This window comes from Camarhynchus parvulus, chromosome Z (genome assembly GCF_901933205.1).
Source record: "Camarhynchus parvulus chromosome Z, STF_HiC, whole genome shotgun sequence".
In the NCBI taxonomy this organism is placed as follows: Eukaryota; Metazoa; Chordata; class Aves; order Passeriformes; family Thraupidae; genus Camarhynchus; species Camarhynchus parvulus.
The window spans coordinates 60,632,880-60,655,276 of NC_044601.1; the positions used below are offsets into that span (position 1 = coordinate 60,632,880).

The 22,397-nt window shown below is 51.3% G+C and overlaps 2 protein-coding genes across 2 annotated transcripts; one reads left to right on the plus strand and one right to left on the minus strand.

Moving 5' to 3' along the window:
- Nucleotides 1-7,127: 7,127 nt before the first annotated feature.
- LOC115915787 (avidin-related protein 4/5-like) lies at nucleotides 7,128-9,202 on the minus strand. The gene is made up of 4 exons (XM_030969464.1): nucleotides 9,116-9,202; nucleotides 8,814-9,021; nucleotides 8,298-8,418; nucleotides 7,128-7,182 (listed from the first exon to the last, which is right to left on the minus strand). The coding sequence occupies exons 1-4, from the start codon at nucleotides 9,185-9,187 to the stop codon at nucleotides 7,128-7,130; spliced, it is 456 nt and encodes a 151-aa protein (XP_030825324.1). The 5' UTR covers nucleotides 9,188-9,202.
- Nucleotides 9,203-12,646: 3,444 nt separating this feature from the next.
- LOC115915788 (non-lysosomal glucosylceramidase-like) lies at nucleotides 12,647-22,134 on the plus strand. The gene is made up of 6 exons (XM_030969465.1): nucleotides 12,647-12,671; nucleotides 13,541-13,629; nucleotides 20,471-20,689; nucleotides 21,527-21,766; nucleotides 21,916-22,013; nucleotides 22,110-22,134. The coding sequence occupies exons 1-6, from the start codon at nucleotides 12,647-12,649 to the stop codon at nucleotides 22,132-22,134; spliced, it is 696 nt and encodes a 231-aa protein (XP_030825325.1).
- Nucleotides 22,135-22,397: the final 263 nt, after the last annotated feature.

Below are 22,397 nucleotides of genomic sequence, written 5' to 3' on the forward strand. Positions count from 1 at the left end.
TGGGGCAGAGCCAGTCAGAATGTGCAGTGTCACCCCAGGACAACTACAGCATCCGTGTGCCTGAGTGCACCACTCCAATATCCTCACACACACATTCACCCACACCCTTTTCTTTCCCTGCAGGACAGCTGCCCACCTTCACCAGCCCAATGCCTGCAGGAGAGAGGTCTCCTGTGCCTCTGGGCAGGGTACCAGCTGCAGTTTGGGATGGCTGGGGAGCCTGCACGCTGTCAGAGCCCCGAGTGCACAGAGATGGGGGCTTTGGGCTTGGTGCTCATCTGGACCCCACAGGCTCTGTCCAGAGCAGGAATAAATATTCCCTGAGGAAAAGGGCAACACTGCTTGCTAGGTCAGTTGTCCCTAAATAGGACCTCAGGAAAATTACAAGAGGAAGTGGAAAAAAACTTTCCCCAAAAGGCTTTTGAAAAATTCTGCTCGGTAGAAGGATGTTGAACTACATTCCACCTTCCTCCTGGGGAGGCTGACAGCTCGTCCAGCTAGCGCATCTCCAAAAACACCTTCACTCCCACAGCCCCTGGTTAAAGCCCTCCCAGCTTTGGAAATTTTGCTATGGGGACCTCGCCAACCAGATCACCCTCAACAAGTTTTTGGTTACCGATGCTTTTTTTAAGGGTGAGGACTAATTGAGGACCACATTTTCTCCTTCACTGTTCTGTCCTCTCAGCCTCTGCACCAGCTACAGGGAGCATCACAATGCCTTCAGAAGGTGGGACCCTGGCTAAAGGTGGACAAAGGACTAGTAGGGCTGAAGGTGTTTTTCTGCCAGAGGCAAAAGTGATGGCCAAGCCGATCTGGCAGCATCAGGATTTATTTTGCAGCTGCAAAGTCGATGTTGTGGATAATGTTCAGTTTTTTGTGTAACCACTGGGAATTTTGGGGAAAGGAATTACAAGAAAAATTCAGCTCCAGGTCAAGGAAAAAACAGCTTAGTCTGAGTGAGTTCTAAAAGTACTCTAATCCTTTTAGTTTTGCAATTGGATCATGATGCAAAGGGTTGTGACTGAGAGTGGGCAGCTTGGAGAGAGAGGAGAGGCAGACTGGGGATGAAGAGGTCAGACTGAGGTACACATGACCCCTGGTGGTTTTCTGTGTCTGGTTGCAGACACCTGAAACTTTTCTCTCAAGAGAAGGTGAAAAACTTCTGAAAGGTCAGCTGTGCTTGCTGGTTAAGCACTTCTTTCAGGAGATTATCAGGAAATGGTAAAAACTTCTCTCTGACTATAAGGAAAAAAAATATCAAAAAACTGGTGTAAGAATTAAAAATCTTTACCAGAACAGGCTGAGCAGGCTATTGTCAAAAGAGAAAAAGAGAACAAAGAAACACGAGGTAAACAAAAAGAAAGCTGCAAACCAGCAAAACCAAAACCAACCATCCAGCTCCTCAGCATGGAAACAACCGGTCAGCTCAGCAAAAAGCAGCAGAGCAGTGGCACAGTGAGGACTACGATGAGATAAAAATCCCCTGCACACAGCAGAAAATAAATACAGCATTTGCAACAATTTTGTTATCGTCAATAAAGACAGGTAATGTCATTGCAGAAGTCATGGAGTAACCACAGCATCAAATGGCAAGAGAGACAAGAGCCATGGGGCTCATCAGCACAGCCCAGGGACGTGCCAGACATTTACTGTCAGTCTGGTGACACCAGAGCCAGGGCAAGCAGAGGCTGGGATGACACCAGGCAGGACCTTGCCAGGGAAGGCTGGGCAGTCCAAAGCAAAAGCAGCAAATCCCTCCTCTCTATGCTCAAGCCGAGCATCCCTGCAGACATTTCTCCCCACTGTGGCTCTGGAGATAACCCCGGGGGTGCGGTGGGAACCAGTGAAGGGCTGGAGTGCCCTTCTCTGGCAGAAGCTTTTGGGCACACTCTCTTCAGGACTGGAGCACAGGTGGTTCTTATGTCTCATTGCTGACTTGTTCATTGCTGACTTGTGCACCCACCAAGGCCACGTCAATGAGCTCACAGACAGGAGTGATGCCAGCCAGGCAATGGAGCAAAATACATGAAAAAATCCATGAAATGTCATAGTAACAGAGGAATTCACCAGTCCCACCTGCAGTCAGCTCAGAGCTCACCAGAGAGCAGGGACAAGTGCCACCTTCAGCAGCAAGGGGCTGAGGCTGGGGAAAGGCTGGCCACATTCTGGACTGCACCACATCGACTGTTTCCTCCCCAAAAGGAGCTGCAGGAGGGATTTAGTTCAGGAGGGCTGGGCCAGACCCTGCCTGGAGCTTCAGGCACAGCCCCAGCCCCACACTGGGTGTCTTGCTTTGGGAAGACAGCTTCCTGCTAAGGAAGGCAGGACCCTCCCCTGAAATGGAGAAAATGAACCCCCCCCACCCCTCCAAATTGCTATAAATTTTAAATTAAGGGGCCCTCAGGCAACAAAAATTATGGGAGCAGGAGATAACAGTTCTTTAATAGGGAAAAACCCCAAAATGATAAAATAACAATGCAGTAAGCTAAAACAACACTGACAGAGTCAGAACACCACCTGACACCCTGTGGGTCAGGGTGTTGGTAGCAGTCCAATTGGAAATGTGGCTGCAGTCCTCCTGGAGTGTCAGGTGTGGTTCTGCTGGAGCAGAGATCCTGTAGAAAAGGGTGTATTCTTCCTCTGAAGATCCAGTGGAAGAAGAGGCAGCTGCTGTTCCTCTGGGTAATCCAGTGGAGAAGCCGTGCTGTTATTCCAGAATCTCCAGATTACATCCGGGTAGGAATGCTTGGCTCCTCCCTCTGGGCGGAGCTTCTCACAATGAGATGCTCCAGTTCTTATCACTCATGCACTGACATTCGATAGTCTGTTATCAGCAGATGTCTCTTCCCAGGGAGGAGTGGTTGTGATCACTCAGAGAGATAAGGCAAACTGCCCACTTGACAAAAGACAACTGCCATACAGACAGCAATAGAATACATCTTGCCTTGCAGTCGGGAACGCTGGGTTAAACACAGCAGGGAATGAGCAGCCAAAGTCACCTGAAGCTCCCCTCTCATTTCCCAACACACAGTGAAGTGGTTTGTCACCCTCCCAAAGACAAAGCCGCTCCTCCCTTCACTCAGCTGAGGCCTTTGCCTGCTGCCCATGTTCACCAGAAAGCTTTGCTGTGACAACAGCCCACGGGGTATAAATAACCCAAAGGTTTTGCACGGCCCCACTCTCTTTAAGGTGTTGCAGCAGCAGTGGCTGCTCTGAGCATCCCAGCAGACACGAGAAGGCTGCAGCCAATTCTTCTCTTACAACTGAAGAGCAACAGCCTTGAAGTTACTGAACAAGTCTTAGTTGCCTTACCTATTTAAATAGGACTTTTTAAGACACAAAAAACACATGTAAAATTGCAATCAGTTTTTATTCTGTTCTAAAAGGTAAAGGGTTGGTAGAGTGTGTTCTGCTACAGGCAGCTGAACCCTGAAATTTGCCACTATGGAATCATTGCAAAGCACAGCGTGCAGCAAGGTCTGTGAGGGGAGTGACAGTCACTGCAGCAGCCTGGGCAGTTGGGACATCTGCCACAGGGCTCCTCTCACCCCTGCATTGCTCCTCTACTCCACAGTTCACAGTGTGCCTGCGGTGCAAGGGGCAGACCATTTACCAGCAGGTCTTGTCTGTGGAGAGACCCAGCAGCCTGCAGGGCTGGAACTGGGGCTACTGCGGCCACTACGCCTTTTACCATGCCCTGTACCCCCGTGCCTGGCTGGTCTACGAGCTGCCGGGGCAGCAGGTGGTGCTCACCTGCCGGCAGGTCTCGCCCGTCATCCCCCACGACTATAAGGTAAGGCGGTGACGGCATCCCCGAGGGCAGAGCCGCTCGGTAGCGCCTTTTCCAGCGTTTCCCGGCTCCTGAGGGCAGAGCTGCTTGTTAGTTGCTGCTATCCCAGCATTTCCCTGCTCCCGAGGGCAGAGCTCCTTGCTCGCCATTCCCAGCGTTTCCCCGCTGCCGAGGGCAGAGCTCCTTGCTCGCCATTCCCGGCGTTTCCCCACGCCCGAGGGCAGAGCTCCTTGCTCGCCATTCCCAGCGTTTCCCCGCTGCCGAGGGCAGAGCTCCTTGCTCGCCATTCCCAGCGTTTCCCCGCTGCCGGGGGCAGAGCTCCTTGCTCGCCATTCCCAGCGTTTCCCCGCTGCCGAGGGCAGAGCTCCTTGCTCCCATTCCCAGCGTTTCCCCACGGCCACTCTCAGCAGCGCTGCGGGCGGGGGCAGCCCCGCAGCCGTGCGGGAGCTCGGCGCTGCAGCAAGGGATGGCTCAGCGCTGCCAGTGCCGGCTGCCAGCCCCAGGCGAGGGTGGCAGCTGTGCTGGGACACGTCTGACCTTCCTCTTACCCCGGCATTGCAGCAGCACGTGAGCCTGGATCAGCCTGCCCAGCAAGTGAGTGAGGAGAGCCCGGCTGAGCCCTAAAGGCCTCTTTCTGTCCCTCTGCTGCCCGGCGTGCTGCTTGCCAGCCCAGGGCTGCTTCCCTTTGCGATTTTGTCTTGCCTGCCTCCCAAACTCCTCTGTTCCTGCTGCTGCTCCTCAGCTTGGCAAGAGACTCCAAGTCCAAGTTATTATTGCCGGTGCTCTTGCTGCCGCTGCATCCTGCGTGCTGTCCCCAGCAGGGGAAACGATGCCGGGGCAGCTGCCTGTGGAGCAGCAGCCCTGGAGGCAGCACTGTGCGTCTCTGCCAGGACTCCAGCTTGCCAGTGGGAGTGTTCGTCTGGGAGGTGGAGAACGGGAGGGACGAGGACGTGGAGGTGTCCATCATTTTCAGCCTGCAGAACGGCCCGGGGAGCCGAAGGAGGCCGGGAGCGGGCGGGCACTGGAACGAGCCCTTCACCTTCCACAAGGATGGCCAGCGGGTTGCTGGGGTCCTGCTGCACCACTGCCCGCCGAACCCCTTCACCCTGGCCATCTCTGCCCGGGAGAAGGTAAAGGGCTGGCCCTGCTGCTGGGGCTCCTGCTGGGGAGGTTGTGCAGCCCTGCTGCATGTGGGGCAGCTGCCTGCAGGCAGCTGGCAGAGGATGGCGGTGCAGGGGCTTGGGGTTGGCAGCGTTCCTCAGGGCTTGCCTGACGCCAGGAGTGGGGACATGACTTCCCTGAGGGCACCCTCTTTGGGGATGGTGTCAGGAGAGCGGCTGAGGAACGAGTTGAGAGTTGCTGGGCGGCCCATGAGAAGTGAGTGTCATGTCCTGCTGGTGGTATTGGGGAGGGGAGAGCATGAATCCTCTCCTCCAGAGGAGCAGCCCCTGATGATGCTCTTCCCTCGTTCAGGCTGGCACGGGAGTCACCCATGTGACGGCATTCAATCCCACGGGATTGGGTAGAGAGGTGTGGCAGGACCTCCTGCAGGATGGCAGGCTGGATTCACCCCCTGGTGAGTGCCTCCCTCCTCCGTGGGACGGGTGCAGGGGGAGCAGGGCAAATGGGTGGCCCTGCTGCTTCTGGGCACCCAAGCCAGGGTGGAGCTCTTTCCTCCAGCCTCCTTGGCTCTTCAAAATCTCCCCAGGATGCTGTGGTTTGTTCCCAATTTTAGGCTGTATCCAAAACTTCCTATTGCTTGTCTATTGGAATAATACCACAACGCAACACTTGTTCTTGCTGTGGTTCTCCAAAAGCTGTTCATAGCACTTTGGGGCTATTCTTGGCAATTAGTGGTGCCCTGACACACTATGAGGAGTGGGAGAGGAAGATCGAAGCGTGGCAGAATCCCATCCTGGAGAACAGGTAGGGCAGATGGGAGCACCTTCCCCGTGACCTCCTGGGCTTGGCTGCCACAGGAGCATCACCACCTCGGCCTCCGAGGCTGAGCTTCCCTCTTTCCCACAGCCAGCTGCCTTCCTGGTACAAGTCAGCCCTGTTCAATGAGCTCTACTTCCTGACGGATGGAGGGACCATCTGGATGGAGGTGCCCCCTGATTGCCGTGCCGAGGAGCTGCAGGGGCCGGCGGGGGCGGGGCTGTCCCACCTGCTCCCTGTCCTGCGGGAGTACGGAAGGTTTGCTTATTTGGAAGGTAACTCACAAGGATGTGAGGCATTCTCCAGCCTCGAGCCCTCCCATTACTGTAGCCGTGTGTTTTGAACCTGCCATGGGGGTGTTTTTCACTCTCCAGTGGGTAGGGGGCAGTGCTATTCCCAGGAAAAGCCCTTGCAGCCCTGAAGGATAGGGCATGGAGTGTTCCCCACATGCCTGGTGCTCTGTGTAGAGAATGGAACCCTCTCGGAACGGGAGCCCCTGCCTGTGCTGGGAAAGATGCCCCTGTCCAGGACCCTGTGGAGGGAGGAGCTTTGCCCCTTGTCCCCTGCCCGTGGCAGTCTCCTTTCCCTCACCACCTGCCCTGTCCTGCCAGGCCAGGAGTACCGCGCATGTACAACACCTACGATGTCCATTTCTCGCCTCCTTCGCTCTCATCATGCTGTGGCCCAAGCTGCAGATCAGCCTGCAGTATGACATTGGTGAGTGTCCCCAGAGCCCTGCCTTGCTGCCCGCTCAGGGCTTCACCCGGGGGAGAGACAGAGCCTTGGGGACAGCTGCTGCTGCTGCAGAGATGTGTGCCTTGGAGCCAGCATCCCCCTCCAGCCACTCTGCTGTGCCCAGGGCTTGCAGCCCTGGAATATTGCTGCCCCAGCAGCTCTGTGCCAGCACTGGGGGTGCCTTCTTGCCATGCTGGGGGCACCCAGCTGGCTCTGCCTGCCCTGGGGGAGGCCCTGGTTTTCCCAGCTCTGTCCTTGCCCCTTGCAGAGCAGACATGGAGCTGTTTGCAGACCCCCAGTGGGAGATGTGCCACAGGCTGAGCGGGGTCCTGCTGGCCCGCAGCAGCTGGGGTCCCAAGGAGCTCCGTGTGATGGGTCGGCTGACAAAGAGGAGCCCAAGCCAGGGAGGGTCACACAATGGCCTGCAGGGACAGTGGCAAGAGCGGCCACTACTGAGGAAAGGGAACAGGGGACACTGCTCTGTGAAAGAGGAGACAGTGTGTGTTTGCAAAAAAGCTTTATTGGGAGAATAAAGTTGCTGAATGTGCTGAAGCAGGAGCTGAAGCAGGTGCTTAAGGAGGTGCTGAAGCAGGTGCTGAAGCAGGTGCTGAAGCAGGAGGAAGGCCTACAACCAGGCACTGCCTCTTCTCTGGGAGCTCCAATGCTACCAGTCCTCAATCCATGAGGTCTTGTTGCGCCCGAATGTGTTGTAGCCAACCCTGAGGAGACACAGACAGAGGAAATGTAAAGGTGGGACGTGGGAGTGGCCCAATGCCCACCCAGCTCTGTGTCCTCCCAGAACATTTGCACCTTGTCAGGACACCCAGGGAAGCTGTGCACAAACACCCTGCCCTCCCTCACTTTCCCACTGGCAGCAGCTCTGCCAAATGCTGAGCACCACAGGCTGGGAGCACCACCCTTCATCCCCACCCTGGAGCCATTCAGGATTCCTTCTTAGGCCTCTGGCTTTGGAAATGCCTCTCGGGAGGTGAAGCTTCCCTTGAGCTTGTCACAGACACTTTGCACACCAAGTCCTTCTGTTGCCTTATCAAGAAAACCAATACTCCAAAAGCCTTGGGGAATTGCTTGCCTGAATCACAGCCCAGTGGAACAATGTCATCATTATTGGAACGGTGAAAAATTCCTGTAATTACCGTCTCACACTACATCCAGGATGAAGACTGACTGAGGTCAATCATCCCATGACTTTACCCCAGCATTCCTAAGTGAGGCCCCTCAGCTCTCCTGGACCACTGCAGGGGCTGTGCCACCAACTCCTGCTGAGTGCATGGCTGAAGGCATGTGAACAGCCACAGCAAGTGCCCTAGGACTGCTGCCAGCCCGGATCTAGAATTAAATCTCTGCTGTAATTGTGGTAAACCCTCCCAAATCACCTTATTAATGTTACATTAGTCAGTGGTTAAGTGCTGCCACATCCTTTAGACAGAAACCATTGAGCAGGTCTGAGACTGAGAGCAGAATCAGCCCCAGCATGGATCCATCAGTCGTTTAGAAAGCAGTGGGCACCTCCCTGAACTTTGTGATTCATTTGAAGGGTCTCTCATCTCCTTTTCCATCTCCAGCTTCCATGTCAATCATTCTTGATTGATTCTAACCCATTTTTTCCTTCCTATGTTTTACCCCTGCACAAAGCAATCGAGTGAACCTTGCCATGGAGCTTTGCTAAGTCCTGTTTTTGCAAACAGACACTGAACCTCCTTTTACCAACACCTGTGAGAGTGACTGCTAAGTGACCTAAAGCACTCATTTGTGACAGCCCAAACCCCTCAGGGGTGCACAGGGGACCTGTGCAGGGCAGGGACAGGGGGCTCACCTGGTGGCTTTCCAGTCATTTTTGATGTTCTCCACACGTGACCTCAGCAGCCACATGGTCTTCAAAACCTCCTTTCCATACTCATCCACGAAGCACTGGCCCGTGAAAACAGTGATGGAGTCTGTGGGGACGAGACAGGAGGTGGAGGGGAGCGTGGCCGAGGTGGCAGGTCAGTGGCTGCCCCAGCGCAGGGGACAGCAGAGCCAAGCAGACCCCTGCTGTCCGCGGCCTCTGGGGACAGCGGGCATGGGGAAAGCAGCAGCAGGGCTCAGAGCGCTGGGGTGCCACACGGACATGGGCAGGCAGTGCAGGCTCCAGCCCCTGCTGCCTCTCCTGCAGCCTGGCACTGGGAGCTGACAGCAACCAAGGGGCTCCAGGGACAGGGATGGGGGAGCTCCAGGGAGGGAGAGCAGTGGGGATAGTGCAGGGGAAGGCAGGGAATCAGCAAGGGCACTGCAGGGAGGGCAGAAGGGAGGTCTGGGGACACAACAAGGATGCTAAGAAAAGACTAAATACCTGTAAAGCTCCAGTGGACAGTGAAACCAAAGGTGGGCTGGCTCAGATTTGCAAGCTGCTGGGACCCCACCATAGGTGATGCTGTGATATTTGATGTGGAACCTGACACAGCTGTTAAGTACTTGCCAGTGAAGTCACCATTTTTCTTTACTTCATCAATGGTCATGTTGGAGCCCAGGTCATTCCACCATTGCCCAGTCAGGTTACACTGGAGAGGAAAGAACTCAGCACCTGTGGCACAGCGGAGCCTGCAGCCACAGCCCCCTGCCCAGCCCACCCTGTGCATCCCACCCTCACAGTACCTTTTTCACAGCAAGGCCGTGAGCCCCCAGGGCCAGGAAGAGCGCGAGGAGCAAGGGAGATGCTTGCACCATCTCTGCAGCAGGCAGACAGCTGATGGAACTGGGGATGTTCTCCTTGCAAGTCTCTGCTGATGCTCCTGCTCCCTCTCCTTTTTATTGCTGCCAGATGGGCTGTGGGTGGAGCCTCTGGCCAGGGGATTGTGCCATCTGGGTGTCCCCGAATTTATCAGCTATCAGAGGGGCTGGTGACAGCTGATATTCCCAGAATGCCTTTGTTCCCAGATAAATGCAGGTGGACAGCCCATGTGAGATGCTCCAGTATTGTGGTGCCACAGTACCCCTCCAGTGCCACATTCATATTTTCTGAAAAATCCCTTTACCCAGGATTTTTTTTCTGGGAAGCTGAGAAACCTCAGAGAAAAGGAACCCAATAATTATCTAATTGGCTACTCCTGTATTTTGTTCCTTTGGAAAGTGGTTGGGGATTATTCACCAACAGGTGATCATTACATTGGGTTTCCGGTGTGAGTGGTTTTGACTAATTTGTTAATTGGTCCCAAGGTGTGTCGAGACTGTGGAAAGAGTCACGAGTTTCAGTATTATCTCTTTAGCATTCTGTAAGGATTCTTTCTGCATTCTTTAGTACAGTTTAGTGTAGTATTCTTTAATACAATATAGTATCATAAAGTAATAAATTAGCCTTCTAAGAACATGGAATCAGATTCATCATTCCTTCCTGCCACAAGGGTTGCCACAAATACAATAAGTGGTGAGCCCAGATGTTGTCTGCAGCCTGGAGCTGAAGAACCAAGACCCTGAAATTGGGTGAAGTTCACAGCCGAGGCTGAACACACAAGGATCTGTTGAATCCTCTTGGGAGGTATCCAGAGACCCTTTGTGGAGCCGCAGGACAGCCTCTAGGGTCCTGTGAATTCTGAGCAGCCTGCTGACACTGGACACTGTTGCAAAGTACTGTTAGCTCTTCTGTGGGAAACCTTAAAATCAGAGGGTTTTGGGACAGCTGCAAAAAGCAGGCCTCAGAGACAGCAGAACAGCGATTAGAGCTAAGCAGTAGCCATGAGATTGGTCAGCAGAAAAGTTATGTAAGAAGGAGAAAAGTAGGACAAATAGAACAGCGGTCTGTGTATTAACACTTGGCTAGAATAACTCCCCAAGCTGCATAGAAGTATATCTAGCGAGATATTAGGAAGTTCTAAACTTAATAATGGAGCACTGTGCGTTGTGTTTTAAGGCTTACAAGCAGGTATTGTATTCAAAGTAAGCATGCAGTGTTTTAACCGAATGTATGTGTGCTTATAGTGGTTGGAGAGAACTACTGTCAATATGCTTTTGCTTTCTGTGATTGGTCAAAAAACTTTTGAAGTTGCAACATTAAGTTCTTGGTCTGCTGCCTGGGATGTGAGCTGATGGCATCTTCCCATTCTCATAACCATGTAATGAGACTGATGCTGGAAAATACAACAGCTCAAGATGCATTCCTCGCGGTCCCACCCCATTCATGATTTATACATAGTCCCCAGCCAGGGATACTCTTCCCCTCCTGACAACACTGTCCTTCACAAAATGTGGGGTGACGGTTGGGAAGAGGTGCTCCCAGAAACAGAAGTTCAAATTTTCTGTCAGAGGAGGACATTACTTCAATGTGGAGATTTTGGGCTCTGCAGGACAGAATTCATATGGTGAAGAAACATTTCAATGAGTTTTTCAGATGGGCAAAGATTTGTGTTTTTTTCACAGATATGAGGTCCTCCCTGGACCCAAGAGCCTGGCAGTCATTGGATCTCTATTTTAGGGAGAAGTAAGAGCGGGGTGAGGGAGTGTCTCAAATTTTTCCAGCGTATGTAGCTCTTTTCTCTGTTCTGAGAAGGAGAGCCCCCTTGGAGGGGCACCTTGCCTTGCGCAAGGGGCAGCCCTCTGCCAGAGCCAGCAGAAGAAGAATCCATTCAGGGACAGAAACTGCTGGTTGCAGACTCCTCCCGGCTGAACACTTGGAAACTCGCTGCTTTTCTGGGAAACAGCGTTTTCACTTGTTCGGGGGCTTTTCGCTGGGGTTCGGAATGCCTGACTCCCCCCGCAAGTGCCAGTGGCGTGGGGGAGGTGGGTTCTGGAGGGGCTACCTCTGGTCCCAAGCTCAGAGGGGATGGGGGTGGTGCCGAGGAGCAGAGAGCAGGAACACTGGCATTTGAATCATAGGGGAGGGGGGCACAGCGGAACGCGGACATCGCTCGCTTGTTCTGGGGAAAGAAGACCCCCAGACCTGGGACGGAGATCCCTGGGAAAGCTTCTCCTTCCCAGCCGCCAGCGTGCGCCGGTGGTTCTGGGGGGAGGGAGGGGGAGGAGGCATTTGGTCCCTCCTGTTGCCAAAGCACTGGGCATAGTGGGAGTGGGCTGTGAGAACAAAGACCCTGCCCCGCAGGCCAGGTCTGGCTGTTTGGCTTGCTCACTGGGGCCCAGGCCCAGGCCACCGCTCCGTAGGCCAGGTCTGGGGTCCTTGGTCCACCCACCAAGACCAGGGCCAGGGACTCCACTCTGCCCAGCGGCGCAGCATTCAAAAAAGCTCCTGCTGCTGCTGCTGTTCTTTCTGAGGGAAAAAAAAAAAAAGGTGGAAAGAGCTACCAGCTCAAAGTGTTGGAAAGCCATGAGTCAGCCTCAGCCCAAATGGTTCTATTAAGGGCTGTGGCCAGGGCATTCCAGAAATTTTTTCAATATTGTTTGGTAACTATCTAATGAAAGGGGTCCCACAGAGAGTAACGACAATCACACCAATATGGCTACATGTCATTCTACTTTATTAAGCAATTTTGGCATATTTATGCTTCTCTATACACTGTTTTATGCCACTACTGCATGGTGTTCATTGGTTAAGTGTCTCAATTCACACATACATGTTATTTACTGATTGGTTGTCATGCTCTAAGTGTTTTTAGCTAAGGTGTGCTAAATTAGCAGTTCTTATATTGTATTTGGCATCCGGCTTCATTTTTGCACAATGCTTATTCTTCCTTGTTGTATCTATTCCAGGACAGTGGTCTATCTTGTTCTGAGGACAGTACATGGTCTTCAAAGTAACTCTGTAATCTTCAGGCCAGGGTTGTCCAACTCTTGTAAGGGTACAGCATGGCCTTGTTCTGCCAAGAATTCTTCTACACATCCCCCTTTTTCTTTTTGGACAACCCAGGCTAGTTTAACAATTGATTCAAAACTCTTTTTCATACAAGAAAGAATGCAACAGAGAATAACAAGCACAACAAAAATAATATCAAGAAAGCAAACTTCTTCTATCAATAAGGTTCTCAACCAGCCAGTGATTCCCAATTCTTTAAGCCATTTGTCAAAAGAACTTTCAACAACAGTGAGTTTCTTCATATTATTTTGCTGTTGGGAAAGCTTTTTGTCAATGGATACAGAATGATCAGAAAGATTTATACAGTGCGTTCCTTCAAAATCTTCACAGCCACATCCTTGTGCTAGTAACAAAAAATCAATAGCTACTCGATTTTGTAATACGGCATGTCCTACACTGTCAACATCAGCGGTGAGCTTATCTAGCACCTTGGAGGTAATGTTAATTTGTTTCCCTGTCCAACGGGCTAATTGTTTTAACTGAGCGAGGGCTTTGGCAGAAGCAACTTGGGTGTAAAAAATGAAGCTAAAATGAGAGATGGTCGCTCCCACATGGTGATTTTTTCTTTAGTAGTTCTTTGTTTCAGGATTCTGCAAGCCTGTTTCAGGACCAAAAGGGACTTTCAAAGATGTCAAAGAGCAACATCTCCAGTCAATGGACCTTCTCCTTAAATTCAGCTGTTTGGACTTGAAACAATGAATATTCTTTGCATTGTTGTTTGGGTTTTTTATATTGTAAACATTGTTTTAGTGATGTAATAGGAGTTGATGTTCTACAGGTAAAGAATCTCCTTGATCATTCTTGACTGAGGTTCATTCTTGTCACCACTTGATTGAGGTTTTGATTGGCAACAGATAAACCTCTTGAGATGTGTTTGTTCTCTCTTCTGCATGGGCCCAGGCAGAAGAATTACAAATGCAGGTTTTTTTTTATTTTAATCATACTGAGAAAGGGTGAGATGTCACATTCATATTTTCTGAAAAATCCCTTTGCCCAGGATTTTTCTCCTGGGAAGCTGAGAAACCTCAGAGAAAAAAAGAAAACAATAATCATCTCATTTGCTACTCCTGTGTTTTGTTCCTTTGGAATGTGGTTGGAGATTGTTTACAAACAGGTGATTGTTTCATTGGGTTTCTGGTGTGAGCTGTTTTGACTAATTGGCCAATACGTGCCAAGCTGTGTCAAGGCTCTGGAAAGAGTCACTTATCATCTCTTTAGCACTCTGTCCGGGATAGCCACGCCCGAAGAGGACACCAGGACTGGCCATCTTGGACCTCCAGGACAGCTGGCTATCAGGACCAGAGAAGATCAGCTCGGGACCAGTGACGCGGAGGAGCGCCGGACGGGTGAGAAATATCTGGCAGCGGGAGTAGGAGACGAGCAAATGGAGTGTGAGTGAGACGAAGGCCGGCAGCCCGGACCCTCGGCGTGGGTGTGGACTCCTTAGTACTAGCTTTCCGTACCCCCGCAAGGGGCCAGCCGGGAACCGAGGGAAGCGAGTGGAATCAGCCTGAGCGAATCACCTCCTAAGGGGGAAAGAGGGCACCTCCCCTCCGGGCATGTGGAGGAAATAGTGTGTGAGTGGCACGCACCCCCAAAAGTCCTGACAGAGGGAAGTCAGGCAGATTGCAAGTCCTGAGAAGGATTCGGGCAAGCTCACAAGCCCTGCAGGCAAATTAAGTCCTGACAAAGGGGTCAGGCACAAATCCCAGTGAGAAAGCTGGGGTTTGTTTTTAAGTCCTGATACAGTAAGGCCTAACATTTGGTAGGTTAGGCAAACTAGAAATCAGGAGCTGTTTTTCCTGACAGAGGGGAGTCAGACATGAATCAGGCACTTACACCAGAGTTTCGTGTTTTTAAGTCCTGATAGATATAAGGCCTGACATTGGTAAAGTTGGGCAATCAAGAGATCAGGCAGCTGTTTCAGTGCAAAGTCCTGAGTGTCAGGCAAACCTGAAGTTCAGTGGAGGAGGCTGAAGCTCCTCAAACAAGATTTTTCTTGAGATTACCTGTCAGTAGAGGCACCTTTGGGATTTTTTCTGTTGAGACCCAAAAAATGGGAGGGTGTAATAGTAAGAAGACAGGCAAGAGATTGAGGAATATACCTCCCAATAGCCCCTTAGGGGAACTGTTAGAGAAATGGGATTCTATAGAGGCCACAGAAGGATTAGATAAGGTGAAGATGATCCACTGCTGTGTAGAAGTCTGGCCAGAATTAGAGGTGCAAGGAGGATGGCCTTGGTGTGGGACAAGGGACAAGTGGCTGTGTCAACAACTGAGTGACTATCTGACAGCTTGAGGAGATACTGATCCTGAGCAATTGTTGTATGCAGCTTGCTGGTTAAAGAGTGCTATTGGAGATGAAGGGGTGCGAATTTGTAGGGTGCAGAGGAAGAAAGAGGGGAATGAAGGAGGGGATGCTGGAATTGGTAAAAGATGGGACTCCCTGGATTATTTGCCTCCTGATGCCCCTCCACTTTGTAATCATCTTGCTCAGGCACCTCAAATGGCAGATCCGTTTTTTTCCCTGGCTGCCATCTCATTACCGCCTCCTCTAATTCCTTCTTCTACCTCTTTGGTTTCCTCTGTGGTAGACCTGGTATCTGCCCTAGTAACCACTCTCTCACCACCCCCTTCGGCTCCTCCAGTTCCTTCTGCACCACCACAAGTGCCTACTCCACCTGCTGCATTCTCCACCCCTTCTCCAGCTCCACTTAATATGTACTCAAGCTCTTCTCCCCCTCCTATTGCTTTCCCTTTACCTCCTCCTAGTTGGGACACAAATGCCTCCTTACCGGGTAAATTGTTATCACCAAATACACCTGCTGATCTGCAGAAAGTTCAGGGTAATCCTGATATCTCTCAAATTAGTAGTTTGGCATCTGAAGATGGGCCATACTTCAGTACCAGATCCAGGACCTCCAAGGTAGAGAGACTTTTTCCCCTCAGAGAAGTTCCTATGGGAGGACCGGTGGGAGGTGTTGGCTTTGTGAATGTTCCTCTAACGGCTTCTGAGGTGAGAGGAGTCAAGAAAGACTTAGGGCATTTAGTTGAGGACCCAGTGGGCATAGCCAACCAAGTGGATCAATTCTTAGGTCCAAATATCTACACCTGAGGGGAGATTAATTCCATTCTAAATATTTTATTTTCCCCAGAAGATGTCCAGATGATTAGGGCGGCTGGCATAAGAATTTGGGAGAAAGATAACCGTCCGGGACCCCAGGTGCCATCCGGTGAACAAAAATTGCCCCTGACAGATCCCAGCTGGAACCCTAATCAGGAGGAGGGGAGGAAGGCCATGATAGAATATAGATCTTTGGTGATTCGGGGGATCAAAGAGTCAGTTCCCAAAGGAACTAATACCAAATTGGCATTTGAGGGTGCACAAGAGAAGGATGAAGCTCCTGCTGCTTGGCTTAATCGCCTAAAGCGGAACTTCCAATTGTACTCCAAAATACACCCAGACACCACAGAAGTTCAAGTGCTACTAAAAGTCCAATTTGTTACCAAATCTTGGCCTGATATGCAAAGAAAACTGGGAAAGATTGAAGATTGGCAAGAAAAGGACATTAATGAGTTAATGAGAGAAGCATTGAAGGTGTATTTAGGGAGGGAAGAAGAAAGAGCAAAGGCCAAGGCTAGGATCATGGTTGTGGTAGCTAGAGGAAGTGTGGGGCAAGCAACTCTATCCCACGATCCAAGGTAACAAAAGAGTGGGTGGGTCCACCACCAGCAGAAGGCAAGGATAGTCCAGTACTGTCAGGTACAAGAGAGATGGAGAGAAGTCAAGTCCCTTTGAGTGAACGACACTGCTATTGTTGTGGAGAGGCAGGACACATCAGGAGGTTTTGTAAAAAGCTCAGTCTCCACGAGGCAATAGCCAGGGAACAAGAAGCCTTAAAGAGGATTCTTAGGGGTGACGATTAGGGGTGTCAAGGGCTTTACACTTTAGGGGACTCGATGCAACATCTAGAGCAGCCCTTCGTAAACTTTGAGGTGGGACCCCTAAATGAAGAATTTGAATTTTTAGTTGATACAGGAGCAGATAAGTCCTGTCTCAACAAAGTACCAGAAAGTATAGTAAAATACCCAAAGACATCTGGGGTTAGACAAAATAGCTAGGTGGAAGGATATCCAATAGCACTGGGACTGGGCAGTAGCATTTAACTCGTAATAAGTGATGTGAAAGTAAATGGTACCTTATTGTTGTCTTGTTGTGTGTGTGAGAGTGAGTCACAAACAAAGGTCAGCCTCAACTTCCTGGGCGGGTGGGAAGGCGGGGGCAGTGGAAAGAGGTGTGTGTGACCTGCACACCAGGCTATTGTCCTTGGGCAGGTAGGGGCTGTGGCCAAAGGCTGTGTGTGACCTGCAAATCAGGCTACTGTTCCCCGGGCAGGTGGGGCTTTAGCTGAAGGGTGTGTGTGACCTGCAAATCAGACTAGTGTTCCCCAGGCGTGTGAGGAAGCCATAGCTGAAGAGCATGAGTGACATGCAGACAGCCTCACAGGTGAACGGACAACAGAGGCAACCAGAGTCAGGGCCCTTCCAAGAGGCCCAGAGATACTGAGAGGCCAACCCCAAGGCAAGAGGGGCCACAGGGACCTGTAATTTTCTGGCAATAAGGATCCACTTTGTGTCTTGAAGGTGTGAAGGAATGTGTGAAGGTGAATGAGAAATAAAAGTGAGTGAATGTAGACAAATTAAAGTATAGGTAATGTGGATTGTGCATTATAAGTTTTACCACATCTCCTTGGAGGGAAGTGCATTGTGTTGAAAAGTAGTGTAAGAAAAAAGTTTGTTTTAGGTATAAGGGGTTGAAAGAAAAGTGGTAAGTCTTTCTTTCATTAGCAAATTTGCAGATGACACTAAGCTGGGAGCATGTGTTGATCTATTAGGGGGACAGAGGGCTTTGCAGAGGGACTTGGAACGGTTGGATGGATGGGCAGAATCTAATGGGATGAAGTTCAATAAGTCCAAGTGCCGAGTCCTGCACTTTGGCCACAATAACCCCCTGCAACATTATAGGCTGGGGACGGTGTGGCTGGACAGTGCTCAGGTGGAAAGGGACCTGGGGGTGCTGGTTGACAGCCGGCTGAACATGAGCCAGCAGTGTGCCCAGGTGGCCAAGAAGGCCAATGGCATCCTGGCCAGTATCAGGAATGGTGTGACCAGCAGGAGCAGGGAGGTCATTCTTCCCCTGTACTCGGCACTGGTGAGGCCACACCTTGAGTATTGTGTCCAATTCTGGGCCCCTCAGTTTAGGAAGGACGTTGAGATGCTTGAGCGTGTCCAAAGAAGAGCAACAAGGCTGGTGAGGGGCTTGGAACACAAGCCGTATGAAGAACGACTGAGGGAGCTGGGGTTGTTCAGCCTGGAGAAAAGGAGACTCAGAGGTGACCTTATCACTCTCTTCAGCTTCCTGAAGGGTGGCTGTGGTGAGCTGGGCGTCGGTCTCTTTCTCCGGGCAACAACAGACAGAACAAGAGGACACAGTCTCAAACTGCCCCAAGGGAGATACAGGCTAGAATTAAGGAGGAAGTTTTTCACAGAAAGAGTGATCAAATACTGGAATCATCTACCCAGGGAGGTGGTGGAGTCACCATCCCTCGATGTGTTTAAAAAAAGACTGGATCTGGCACTTGGTGCCATGATCTAGTTGAGGTGTTAGAAGATGGGTTGGACTCGATGATCTTAAAGGTCTCTTCCAACCTAGAAATTCTGTGATTCTGTGATTCTGTATTTAAGCTGTTAGTGAAAGTGAGAAACAGAGGCAGGGGATGAATAGATAAGATCTTGAAAATTGAACAGAAAAGCAGTAAGTTAGATGCAGAAAAAAGGGAGAATAAAAGCATACTAGAAGAGATACCCCCAAGATAGCCCTTTGGGAGTTAAGTTAGCTAACAGAAATACAACTCCTTGCAAAATATAGAGTGTGCAGAAGTTGATAAGAGAAATATGCAAGCTATAGAAAAAAGGAAATTAACCAATTATACATAACATTAACCCAAGAAATGGTTTTGATAGAATCATAAAATAGTAGATCATTAATGCCTATATTTGAAAGCCCCTTTCAGGTACTCCTCATTGCTAATTCGATTGTGCAGACCAGAGGAAAAGGGTTGGACCCACATCACCAGATTCCACATCACTCTCACCCCCTGGCATTGGACCAGGATTCAACTTCAGTTTTTCCCTCTGGCATTGGACCAGAGTCGACACTACTCTCACCCCCTAACTCAGGACAAGATTCAACCACGTCACGAGTTAATTCACCTGAATATAGCGTTATAAAAAGACCAAAAGACTTAAAGTTGACTCTCAGAAGGAAGAGTCAAAAAGACTGATGAACTGTATAGGAAAAGAGTGTGGTATAAGAGCCATAATATATCTTAAAGTGTTTTAAGACAGTTCTGTGTTTAAAATAAGTTTGTAAAAAGTTAAAGGTTAATAAGTAATTCTGGTTAAGTTCCCCCAATTTAGTTCCAAAGGCTCCAGGTTAATCCTCTACAGAGCACTCCCCTAGGAGAAACCAAAATCAGTAGGGAACGGACCAAGAAAGGTTTAACCAGAGAAGCGGGTAGAAGAGACTCTAAAGAGCTCGGAAGCTTCCTTTCAGTAAAATTCCCCAAGAGGCAAGGCCGGGTGGGCAGGCTGTGCAAGATGACCCATACCGGACTCTTGGGAAGGGTAGTAATGATGGCTCTAATTGCTGGTGGTGCTCCGGGGAGCCCAGGAGAGCCGTGCAGTGAGTGCTACCAACCCTTCTATGAGGAGGAAGAAGTGAGCTCCTTGTTGAGAGTCCACACCAATTCTAACCCTAATTCTGTTAACCTCTCCCAGTTGGTCCTTTATCAAGAAGACAAGAGAATGTATTGGATAGCCCAGAATACTGCCACTTTTAGGCAGCAACTCCTGGGAGAGTGCGCTGTAGGAGAAGCCTGGTTGTGCTTTGAATATGATGCTGCTGAAGCAAGCTTAGTAGATCTAGTCAAAAGAAAAGAAATGGTAAAAGCAGTAAGAAAGATGGTTTGTAAAAGGCATTTAGCAGTAAAGAATTCGGCTACCCAGTGGATCCCATGAGATCCAAATAAATTGGAGTCTGTTGAGAAAAAAGAAAGAGACAAGTGTACCCACTATGAAGTATATGAATTTTATGAGCGTACTGAAAAAGGGATAAACCTCTTTTGGAAAATGAAAAAACTATGTAAATATTGGGAATGCCCAACAGAAACTAATAACACATTTCGAGAGAGCCCTAAACACCTGGTTTTGATCTCTGGTACTACAGCATACACTAAATTGTCAGGAGACTGGCCTGGCAGTTGCACCACTGAAATGATAAGACCAGCTTTCTTCTTATTACCCAAAGAAACCGGATCAAGTTTAGGAGTTCCCGTATACAATGATTTAAGAGAAACCAAACAGAAGAGGCAAAGTGCAATAGAAATTGGGAGAACCCAAAAGTGTAAGGGCCAGGTTCAAACCCCGATATCTATGTTAAACAGAATCTTCAGGCTCCAGGCAGTATCAGAGATAAAGAATGCAATCATTAGAAACATCTCAAACAAAATTTAAAAACTAGCATATATAAATAACCAAGAACAAAATCCTACACTTGATTCCAGTTGGTGGGATAACCTATGGATTTTCAAGAAAGATTTATGGGAAAAAGTAGCTTTCCTCACTGTATGTATACTTGGGAGATTGCTCTTTTTACTATGCTTACTTCCCTGCTTCATTAAAATAGTAGTATTGGCCGTGCAGACCAACCTAAAGACCTCAAAAAATTTTAACCTGAAGAAACCAAGAAGGGTAACAAAGTTAAGTAACCATGATTACCAGAGTGCTCAGGAAATTTATAATCAATTTATAATGTTGCCCCTCGCCCTGAGCAAAGACCTCAGCTGGAGCAAAGACCCCGAGACGGCAAAACCCAAAAGTTGTAACACGGGGTGTACACCCACAGCTCTCGTGAGGACGGGACCCCTCAGCTCTGCCCCCTAGGGGACAAAGCTGCACATTCCTCCTCCTCCGAGTCACCTTGTGGGAGTGACGACGGAGAAGACGCGGACCCGCCGAGCCTCCAACCTTGAGCTGATCACTTGTAATAAAAGCATTAAGAGGAGAAAAAGTTTCCTGCCCTGTTTATTTCAGCTGGGACATCTGCCACAGGGCTCCTCTCACCCCTGCATTGCTCCTCTACTCCACAGTTCACAGTGTGCCTGCGGTGCCAGGGGCAGACCATTTACCAGCAGGTCTTGTCTGTGGAGAGACCCAGCAGCCTGCAGGGCTGGAACTGGGGCTACTGCGGCCACTACGCCTTTTACCATGCCCTGTACCCCCGTGCCTGGCTGGTCTACGAGCTGCCGGGGCAGCAGGTGGTGCTCACCTGCCGGCAGGTCTCGCCCGTCATCCCCCATGACTATAAGGTAAGGCGGTGACGGCATCCCCGGGGGCAGAGCCGCTTGTTAGCGCCTTTTCCAGCGTTTCCCGGCTCCTGAGGGCAGAGCTGCTTGTTAGTTGCTGCTTTCCCAGCGTTTCCCCGCTGCCGAGGGCAGAGCTCCTTGCTCGCCATTCCCAGCGTTTCCCCGCTGCCGAGGGCAGAGCTCCTTGCTCCCATTCCCAGCGTTTCCCCGCTGCCGAGGGCAGAGCTCCTTGCTCGCCATTCCCAGCGTTTCCCCGCTGCCGAGGGCAGAGCTCCTTGCTCGCCATTCCCAGCGTTTCCCCGCTGCCGAGGGCAGAGCTCCTTGCTCCCATTCCCAGCGTTTCCCCACGGCCGCTCTCAGCAGCGCTGCGGGCGGGGGCAGCCCCGCAGCCGTGCGGGAGCTCGGCGCTGCAGCAAGGGATGGCTCAGCGCTGCCAGTGCCGGCTGCCAGCCCCAGGCGAGGGTGGCAGCTGTGCTGGGACACGTCTGACCTTCCTCTTACCCCGGCATTGCAGCAGCACGTGAGCCTGGATCAGCCTGCCCAGCAAGTGAGTGAGGAGAGCCCGGCTGAGCCCTAAAGGCCTCTTTCTGTCCCTCTGCTGCCCGGCGTGCTGCTTGCCAGCCCAGGGCTGCTTCCCTTTGCGATTTTGTCTTGCCTGCCTCCCAAACTCTGTTCCTGCTGCTGCTCCTCAGCTTGGCAAGAGACTCCAAGTCCAAGTTATTATTGCCGGTGCTCTTGCTGCCGCTGCATCCTGCGTGCTGTCCCCAGCAGGGGAAACGATGCCGGGGCAGCTGCCTGTGGAGCAGCAGCCCTGGAGGCAGCACTGTGCGTCTCTGCCAGGACTCCAGCTTGCCAGTGGGAGTGTTCGTCTGGGAGGTGGAGAACGGGAGGGACGAGGACGTGGAGGTGTCCATCATGTTCAGCCTGCAGAACGGCCCGGGAGCGAAGGAGGCCGGGAGCGGCGGGCACTGGAACGAGCCCTTCACCTTCCACAAGGATGGCCAGCGGGTTGCTGGGGTCCTGCTGCACCACTGCCCGCCCGTGAACCCCTTCACCCTGGCCATCTCTGCCCGGGAGAAGGTAAAGGGCTGGCCCTGCTGCTGGGGCTCCTGCTGGGGAGGTTGTGCAGCCCTGCTGCATGTGGGGCAGCTGCCTGCAGGCAGCTGGCAGAAGATGGCGGTGCAGGGGCTTGGGGTTGGCAGCGTTCCTCAGGGCTTGCCTGACGCCAGGAGTGGGGACATGACTTCCCTGAGGGCACCCTCTTTGGGGATGGTGTCAGGAGAGCGGCTGAGGAACGAGTTGAGAGTTGCTGGGCGGCCCATGAGAAGTGAGTGTCATGTCCTGCTGGTGGTATTGGGGAGGGGAGAGCATGAATCCTCTCCTCCAGAGGAGCAGCCCCTGATGATGCTCTTCCCTCGTTCAGGCTGGCACGGGAGTCACCCATGTGACGGCATTCAATCCCACGGGATTGGGTAGAGAGGTGTGGCAGGACCTCCTGCAGGATGGCAGGCTGGATTCACGCCCTGGTGAGTGCCTCCCTCCTCCGTGGGACGGGTGCAGGGGGAGCAGGGCAAATGGGTGGCCCTGCTGCTTCTGGGCACCCAAGCCAGGGTGGAGCTCTTTCCTCCAGCCTCCTTGGCTCTTCAAAATCTCCCCAGGATGCTGTGGTTTGTTCCCAATTTTAGGCTGTATCCAAAACTTCCTATTGCTT

Bases quoted from the DNA above. Each gene is read 5' to 3' on its own strand.
- LOC115915787 (XM_030969464.1), bottom strand. From the start codon at position 9,187: ATGGTGCAAGCATCTCCCTTGCTCCTCGCGCTCTTCCTGGCCCTGGGG. The intron at 9,022-9,115 runs GTACTGTGAGGG...TTTCCTCTCCAG, and splicing joins ACGGCCTTGCTGTGAAAAAG to TGTAACCTGACTGGGCAATG. The intron at 8,419-8,813 runs GTATTTAGTCTT...TCGTCCCCACAG, and splicing joins TGTCCACTGGAGCTTTACAG to ACTCCATCACTGTTTTCACG.
- LOC115915788 (XM_030969465.1), top strand. From the start codon at position 12,647: ATGTCCTACACTGTCAACATCAGCG. The intron at 21,767-21,915 runs GTAAAGGGCTGG...GCCTGACGCCAG, and splicing joins CCATCTCTGCCCGGGAGAAG to GAGTGGGGACATGACTTCCC. The intron at 22,014-22,109 runs GTGAGTGTCATG...TCCCTCGTTCAG, and splicing joins TGCTGGGCGGCCCATGAGAA to GCTGGCACGGGAGTCACCCA.